This window comes from Pavona decussata, unplaced genomic scaffold (genome assembly GCF_977016875.1).
Source record: "Pavona decussata unplaced genomic scaffold, jaPavDecu1.1 SCAFFOLD_78, whole genome shotgun sequence".
NCBI lineage: Eukaryota > Metazoa > Cnidaria > Anthozoa > Scleractinia > Agariciidae > Pavona > Pavona decussata.
This window is the reverse complement of record NW_028145496.1, coordinates 85,899-95,000: the sequence shown is the minus strand read 5'-3', so window position 1 is coordinate 95,000 and position 9,102 is coordinate 85,899. Positions and strand designations below refer to the sequence as shown.

Below are 9,102 nucleotides of genomic sequence, written 5' to 3'. Positions count from 1 at the left end.
GAGAACAAGTTTGCCCATTGCACAAAATTAGTTCTTCCAACAGAATTCGCCTTCATGATGGCATCTCCTAGCTTAGTTTTTGCCTAGCAACTGAATCAGTGTGTCTAGGAGGCTAACCAGTTATGGAGTACTGACATTTATCCCCAATAGATACGTAAATCAATATCGAAACTCGTGTTATCAGATTAAGTTTGTCGATATCTTCTCCATCATGTTCAGTTATTTAACTCAAATGTCCAGTCGCTCTATTGAGTAGAACATTGTTTGGCTAGTAAGATGTACAAAACAAGCGAATTATTGGATGGATAGATCGAGGAAAGGCTCGGGCAAGCCCCAAAATCTTGTTCAGCAAGCATTTTTTCGTGCCAAGAAAGAAAAAAAAAACTTTTTCAAAAAGCACAATTTGATATCGCAAGAATTCTTTTGCCGTTTGTTGTAGGTGTGGTTACATATCTGAGATACCTTCATCGTCGTAAATTTGACCATTTTTCTTTGGTAGGATCTGAAACTACATTTTTTAAGTTACAATGGTAAATTGCTAGATACAAGAAGCGCTCATGACATTTACTGTGGTCTAAATAAATTTAGGCATGCTTGTTTTGATACTCGAGGAAACTGAACCAACACGCTCCGTTCAAGCGGACAAAAAAATGTGAATAAATAAATGAATGAATAAATAAATAAATTATTCCCTTGGTAGATTAAATATTTTACCGCCGGTTGATCTACCACGGGAAATGCTATTTATTGAGTTGCATAGACCACCTGTATAACATTGCTATTATCATCTTCACATTAATAACCTGTATTTGCTTTAATTACCTTTACAGCCATAAAGTTCTACCCTCATTGAAATACGATAATTCCAAGATGTTGGACGAAAGCGGATATAACGCGCTGTGATTGGTGGGTTCAGCTCATGATAATCAACACTATCTTCGTCTGTGTTGCCAACAAACTCCTAAGGCAAGAAGATAAGATTTTAGCGAAGCCCACTAAAAAAGGTCGTATTCACCAAATCTCAAAACTCCTCCAAATGCAGTATATAAATTAATTTAGGCTGTGTCCATAATACCGGGTCAATTTATATGCCGATAGTGAAACAGTTCCAGTCTCAATGTAAACAGAAAGGTTTGCACACATCATTAAATATTTCTGCGGATGTAAATCTGTACAAGATTTTTTTATGGGACGTCTACCCGGTTATTCGTTCACATCCTTTCCGCTTCGAGCGGCACTTACTAAATAGAGCTTCCCTGAGTTGTGCTTGAAAGTAACGTTCCCGGTTCTTGCGCTCAAAACGTGCCAAAATTAGCATTTCATTTGTGCCACAAAATGCTAGTGCAGTATGGTTTTGGTGCAGGCACAAAAGCTATACTTAGTTGGAGCCATAGACACCATTGGATAGCTGTAGCTTTAAGGGTTCTCACCTGTCTGCCCAAACCAGCTTTACCAGGCTTTTCAGGTACCTTTTCACCACCTGTACCAGGAAGGTTTCATTTCTGACCAAACGCCTGGTAAGTCCTATCAGTTCAGTTCAGTTCTTATTTAATGTCTTAAATAAAACGAAAATGTTTTACTTCATTTTACTTTTTTTATTTTTGCCACTTTTCTTACTTCTATCAATTGAATCTACAGTTACTTATTTAGTAGCAGGATGATCTCAGAAAGCTTGTAATAGCTTTTCAGGGGAGATCACCCTTGGTTCTATTGATTTTGTAGTAAATTATACAATAAAGGAGGCCATCTTAAGGATAAGGCAGATACATACATGTAACAGACCTAAATAGATAACGTTTACAAGAGTTGTAACAGATTTTTTTTTATATTATTAAATTTCTAGACTTCTCATGCCTCGTTAGAATTAGGTTGATTTAAGATGAACCTTTTTACTTCTTCTCTTAAAAGTATGAGGAGCTTTAATTTGCTTTAATAGTATTGGTAAGTTATTCGGCCAAGTTTCAGAGCCTTTATGTTTCACTGAGAATCTTCCATAATTTGTTCTCTGAAAGTTGACATGTAATTTCTTAGAAGATCTAGTGTTGTACCTATGGATAGTATCATTCGTCATGAAAGGCAAGCTTCCGTTGGAGTACGAATGCATAAAAATGGCTAACTGATAACGGTTAAGTTCATATATGTTTAATAATCTTTATGATAGAAAAAGTGGCTTAGATTCTTGTCTGTATTTTGAAAATGTCATAATTCTGATAACCTTTTTTTGGATTTTATAAATTATATCAAGTCTGGAGATATAATTACTTCCCCAAATTATGTTGCAATATGTCAAATATGGATAAATCAAAACATTATATATTGTACGTAATGTCTTTGAGGAAAGACAGGATCTTGCCCTAAACAAGATGTCATATGTTCTTTTGATCTAATCAGTGCTAATGTGGTCTAAGCTTGTTCTACTCGTGCATTGCAGAAATAAATCAATAAACTCATTTTATGTTGTAACTAGAGTTTAGATGTAAGCCTCCCCCTCCCCATGTTTTCATTTCGCTCTTGAGACAAACATGTTTAAAAAAATTAAGATGGTTGTTTTGCCACAGGATATGCCTATGGGTAGTTAACTCTTCGACAGATTCGCATTGAAAGCTGATACATGATATCAAATTGATAGAAGCGATTCAACTTATCTCACTTTGTCTGCGCTCTGCCCTTGTTCCACGAAGTAATGGAATGTCACACTGTCGTTACTGTACTGTAACTTGTACTTAGCTACCCAGTTGCTCTCAGGGGCATTCCCCCATGGCCATAGGTCGTGAGAATTTCTTCCTTGCGTTGCAATACGTGTCACTGTAGTGTGTTGATTATCTAAATCAATCTTTAGCCATTGGTTGGAGTCTATTAAGCGTGACACCCATCCTCCTGCTTTTAATGGATTCACCGATTCTTTATGATGTAGCCTGCCTTGGAAGGCGCGATGGTATTCATCGTACACTGAGGAGGCAGTGATTTGTCCGTTAGAAATCTCACCGTTTTCCATGCCAAGAGCGCCTTCACATTCTAAAATCAACGAGAGGCTACTTAGCGAGGCTAAAGGAAGGGAAAAAATACTGCCACGATGCAGTGCAGCAGCGGGAAACTGACTGCAGCTGCTATTTCCCGCCCGCGAGGGAACGGCTACCACTTCATAGAAACAACATGGTGTCAATATGGTGGCAATTTTAAAAATTCAGAAATTCCAAGTTTCAGTTTACAGGCAGTAAGGCTCTGACTTCATCAAATGCCACAACTGAGGTTGACACTTTCAAGGGTTTTTCCAAGGGGACTTTTCTTAATTAATCAATTAATTAATTAATTAATTAATTATTTTTTTATTCCAAAGGGACTAACCAACCACATATATCTTTTTAGCAAACAAAATCTTATCTTTGTATCGATAGTGAATTTTCTCCCTGAAATCGAGCGTTCCTTATACAACTTTATTTTCCCCGTAGAAATTCTTGCTGCCGGGTTCTCTAAGGCAAAGTTATCATTACCCACTGCAAAGCCGACATGTTGTCTGAGGGGCATTACTTGGAAAAACGTTGGTCTGAAGGGGATGGATGGTTGTCTTTAGTGCAAAAATGGTAAGTTAGAGTAGTGAAGCGCAATATAAGCATTAAACATTATTATTATTATTATTATTATTATTATTATTATTATTATTGTTATCATTATTAGTGAAGGTTGAACTTGGGAACTTTGTCAGTCTGCGAACTACACTTCGACTGCAAGCAAGGAACAGCATATCCTAGTGCACGCGTAAGCGTGTGCACTCATTTTGCCACTCTGTCTACCAGGATACAGGTCTACTGACGTCACTTCAACAGTATCGCTTCACTTTCTGTCAAATGTTTTTTAGTCTCTCTATTTTATGATTGCAGTGCTCTTCACTTTACATCAAACTACTTCTTTGTAGTTCACTTAACTCAAATGAAATTTCACTTTTTTAGCATTCACTTTCCTTTACACTCTGGACTACCCCCAATCCACTTCACTCTACTCTACTCTATCTTAACCTAATGAGATGCCACAGTAGTGGCAATATTCGCCTCCCACCAATCTGACCCGGAATCGACTATTGGACTCGACGTTGGTCGTATGTGGTTGAGTTTGATGTTGGTTCTTGTCCTCGCTCCGTGAAGGTTCTCTTCGGAAATTTCGTTTTTCCCCTCTGATTAAAAAAGCAACGTTTCTAATTGTACATTTTTTTTATTTGCAAGTCTGGTTTTAAATAAAGGGTATGTCTTTGGTATCGTTTCAAAACTGCCCCCTGTTTTTTTTGTTGTTTTTTTTTTTTTTTTTTATTAATCCTATCTAGACCGGGTGGAGGGTGGATTCCGCTTGCGGCGACTTTGAACCTGAATAACTTTTTTAAAATTTGAGAAAACGCCCGGCAACTTCAAAACTTTTTCGAAAATTTGTCTTGAATTTGGTGTGGTTAGTTACTGTTCATCGACTTTTTTGCCATGGCAACCAAATTTTGACTGGCCGGGTTTTTTTTATTAAGAAAATGGAAAAAAACCTCTTTAAAATATAGAAAAGTTACTTTTCTTACGAAAAATTTTATGTTTTTATCTGGTCTTGGTGTTCCTTTGTTGGTTCTGATTATTTTTTCGTTCAATTTCGGCACTTTAATGAAGTTTTGTGGATATTTAAGTAAGTAAGTAAGTAAGTAAGTAAAAGTAAGTAATTTATTTAATGTCAAATGCACAGGGGGTGGTCTCCCAGTCCCTCGAGCCACAGGCTCATGATAAAGGTGTTTGACAATATAAAAAAAGATAATAACTACTAATTAAATTAAAAAATAACATCTATCTATAAAGATAAATAAATAAAAATAAATCAGGTCAAAGGCAATTGCTGCATTGGCAGCCGTTAAAATTTAACTCAGTTAAAAGTCTCCGAAAGGATGATGAGTCGCAAATATTGAGTCTTAAGCTAAAAGGGTGGTTTTTACTTCTCTTTACGCGAAACCCAAAGTATTTAGTGCAGAGAACTGCAAATCTGAAACGGCGTAGAAAACTAAACACGACAGCGACATGATAGAGACCAAACCGAGAATCAAAAAAGCAACCGTGGACAGCATAAGAACTTTCACGAGCAATGTGCTGCCATTATATTATGCTAACTTGTTCATGTTACTTACTTCTGTCACAGTTTTTTCCAGTGAAACCTTCCGTGCAAGAGCAGTAGTAACTGTTTGTCTCGTAAAGCGCTCTGCACCTTCCTTTATTCTGACAAGGAAATGTTTCACAAGGACTCTGGAATAAAAATTGCCAAGTACTAGTTAAACATGCCGTGTGCTCACCTGGAGGGCGGAAAATTTAGCAGACTGCCTATATTATACACGCTGCAGGTGCATATCGAAAACGAAAGAGTTACGTTGTTTGTTAATTTGTACTGTTCGTCAAAAATTTCTCTCGATCTTCAACTATCGCAACTGATCTTCTTTCGTTGTTTTCTATCAACAGTCTGGAGTTTTCCCGCGTCACCATGATGCTTAATAGTTTCCTTTTATATAATCACTCTCAGCGGCGGTTATGCGTTGTTTTTGCCATGGCATGATAAGCGCTGGAAAGCTCCTGGTCGCAAATATCGAGTCTTAAGCTAAAAGGGTGGTTTTTACTTCTCTTTACGCGAAACCCAAAGTATTGTAAATGTTAAACAACGTAAAAAAATTGTAACATTATTATTTACATACAACAAAGAAAGCAACGTGCAATAACTCACCATAATGCTGTAATGATGGAAGGAATGATTTGCTTGGAACTTTTCAGATGCGTTGTATTTGTCCGTTGGAAGTAACTCGCAGGTGAAATTCCCATCTGGTCCAGGAAACGCACCAATGTTTGTAGAAAAACATCTTTCATTTTTTAAGCATTGCAAAAGGCAGTGTTTTCCGGTGGTGAACGAGGTCGTTGTAATGGTTGGAACGAGAAGTGCGTAAAATAAGTGATCTTTGAAGAGGGCATACTTAAGCCTTTTGTTTTGTTCACGACTGAGACTAACAGCGTCGTCGCACAAGCACTGATCCAAAATATGAAACGTAATGTACAGGGAAATAGCAACTGAAAAAGGAACGAATCCATTCATCTTGAAAGGATTCAATGCAAGTTGATATGCGAGCTAACAACTCCCTAGTGTTTAAATTTTTAATAGGGCTCGATCAACATGATTGTATGGAACAACTTTGTGATGATCTAGGCTTATGTGGTTTCCATTAACGACATGACGATCATAATAGCAATCATAATCATTGACAAAAGACCATAAAACACATGCATAGCCACAAAGGTGAAGATAATCAAGGAATAAGTCATCATTTTCTTATAACTGATTATTCCGATCCCGTTATTACTGTTTTTAGGGTTCCCACTGAGACATAAGCGATTATGATTCTGATTATGATCGTTATTTCGTTGGTGGGTGAGAAACAAGCTTAAACAAAACTTTTCATATTCACGTCTGAACTATACCTTAACCGTTCCTAGCTGTAAATAAATCTCGATTATCAAGTAAAATATGTGTTTAAATTTACGGACTGTTAGAAAAACAAATTGGTGCCGGCAGCTGCAAGAGTACAGAGAAAAACAAGTTATAATAGATGTCTGTAGTCAATAAGTTAAATTAAATTAAAGCCTTTAAGTTATCTTCACTTCTACAAGATTCAATATGGTAAATTTGTTTTAATGACAGGAACGTTTTATAATCTCTTTTTATATAAATATTAACAGGTTTCGCAAGTTTTGTGACAGTTAACATTAAACAAGGAGCGGAAAATTCAACATCACGTAAATAATCATCTAAACCCTTAAAAAAATATTTCATCAAACTGCATTAAGGCGTACTTACTCTCTTACCCCAACATACACTTACTGCGTCATTTTTACCCGTAAGTGCATGTAGAGGGAATTAGCAACTGACAAAAGCATAAACCCATTCATTTTTAAAGAATTCTGTGCAACTTAACATTCGAACTAACAATTCACTGGGGTTGAAAGTTTTAACGGGGCTTTCTCTAAATGACTGTATGGAACAACGTTTTAATTAACAAGGATTAGGTGGCTTCCATTAGCGGCATGACGAACATAAACATAAACATGATATAATCATAATCATGGACATAACGTTCTTCTGATCGATTGGAAACAAACTTTAAAGAGCAACAGAGACAAATGTGAGCATAATCACAAGGAAATAATCCATCATTTTCTAACGATTATATCGATCCCGTTATCACTGTTTTTAGGGTTCCCACTGAGACATAAGCGAAATAAATGAAGCTTATGATTATGATCGTTATTTCGTTGGTGATAAACAAGCTTAAAGAAAACTTTTCATATTCTCCGTCTCAACCATACCTTAGAGGTTTCTCGCCGTAAATAAATCGCATCTATCACGTAAAGTATGAATTTCAATTTATGGACAGTTTGAAAAATAGATAGGTGCCGGCAGCTGCAAGACAGAGAAAAACAAGTTATTTTAGGTGTCAGTAGTTAAATCAAATTAAGCTTTATCTTCATTTATAAAAGATTCAATATGGTAAATTTGTTTGAATGACAAAAACGTTTTATAAACTTTCTAACACAAATTTTAATAGGTTTCGCAAGTTTGTGACAGTTGTTATTAAACGAGGAGAAAATTCAAGATCGTGTAAATAATAATGTAAAACGTATCCAAAATGAAATATTACATCAAACTGCATTGAGATCTACTTACTCCCACCAACCCCACCCATACTACATCATTTTAACACGTGAGCGCATGCACAAGGCGAGCTATTGCGGTGGGTCTTGATTATACTGTATTTTCTCGAATACAACTCCGGAAGCGTTTATTTAAAACTCGGCTTCTGTTGTTTATCTGGGCCTTAGCGTTTATTCATTAGGTGAACTTTTCATTATATTTGTCGGTCATAAAGGTTTTTTGGATCAACAAAAACATTAACAAAAGGTGAAAAAATTTTCACCAACTTTGTCTTATTTCAATGAACTTAGTTCGTTACATAACAAAAAATAGCAATGACAGAACCCCATGAACGCTAACTTTGTCACTGGTCAGTTTACCATATAAAGCCATCAACTACTGGGTTAGAACAAGGTGGTTTCGAGGTTCCTGTTGTTGTTCTTTGCTCCATTAGTCTTGACAAAGACGTAAATTTCGGAGCGTCTGAAGGAATTACTGAAGAAACGCTGGAGAATCCCCGGAGATGGAAACGACAGCACTTTTTTACAATTCTAGAAAGAAAGCTTTCTTTATGGACGGGCCCGTAGAAAAGTTACCATGAAAAGAGATTGACAAGTTACCTGATGCGCCGTTTCTTTACCATATCTAGACCGGGGGAATTGTGCAAGCGGCAACTTTGAACATTGAACATAAACATTTTTTTTAATATTCGAGCAAACGCCCTCAAACTTCATGATTTTTTCAGAAATTTATCTGGGAAAAATTTGAATAAAATACAGCTGTTTCTACAAAGGTTGTCCAAAAAAAGCGTAAGAGCGTACGCGACAATGCCAAAAGATAATCTGGGAAATACCCAATGAATTACAATAAAAGCCCAGAATCCATATTGCCCACCATCTCATGGCTTCGCTGTACGGTCGAGCAATATGGATTCTGAGCATTTATTGAAATTTATTGAGTATTTCGCAGACTACCTTTCGGCATTGTCGCGTACGCTTTTAAGATTTTTTTGGACAACCTTTGTCGAAACAGCTGTAAACGCCGACGCGATCTGATCGCTGTCTGATCGCCGACGCGATCTGATCGCGATCCGATCGCTTACTGTACTGTCTTTGATTCCTTTTGTGAATGCCCTCTGAAATTATTGTAATAGTAACAGAGTTGGTGTTCTTGGGCGTACATATGTTTTTGGCCCTTCTCAGAACTCATTTTAGCCAAAAACATATCTACGCTCGCGAACATCAACTCTATTGTTATATTTTAAAAGTGTCGTGTACGAAACATACAAGGCAAAAATTCAAGTCGAAAGTTTATACTTTTATGATTCAATTATCAAAGTAATTCAGTCTGGATTTTACGAGAATCGGTTTCCCTGAAGGTGATTCAAAAGAAATTGTAAATCGTAGTAAATTACATAAG

The 9,102-nt window shown here is 36.6% G+C and overlaps 2 protein-coding genes across 2 annotated transcripts in view; both read right to left on the bottom strand.

Annotated features, from left to right (window-relative positions):
• LOC146476159 (lactadherin-like) overlaps positions 1–6,090 on the bottom strand; it is a 6,152-nt gene extending 62 nt beyond the window's left edge. Inside the window, exons 1-4 of the mRNA XM_085114634.1 lie at positions 5,728–6,090; positions 5,144–5,258; positions 2,651–3,045; positions 823–961 (exon numbers count right to left, since the gene is read on the bottom strand). Coding sequence (XP_084970760.1) covers positions 823–961; positions 2,651–3,045; positions 5,144–5,258; positions 5,728–6,090 — 1,012 coding nt within the window. The remainder of the gene's footprint in view (positions 1–822; positions 962–2,650; positions 3,046–5,143; positions 5,259–5,727) is intronic.
• Positions 1–9,102, bottom strand: part of LOC146476158 (fibrinogen C domain-containing protein 1-like) — a 58,360-nt gene that overhangs the window by 41,004 nt on the left and 8,254 nt on the right. The window lies entirely within an intron of this gene.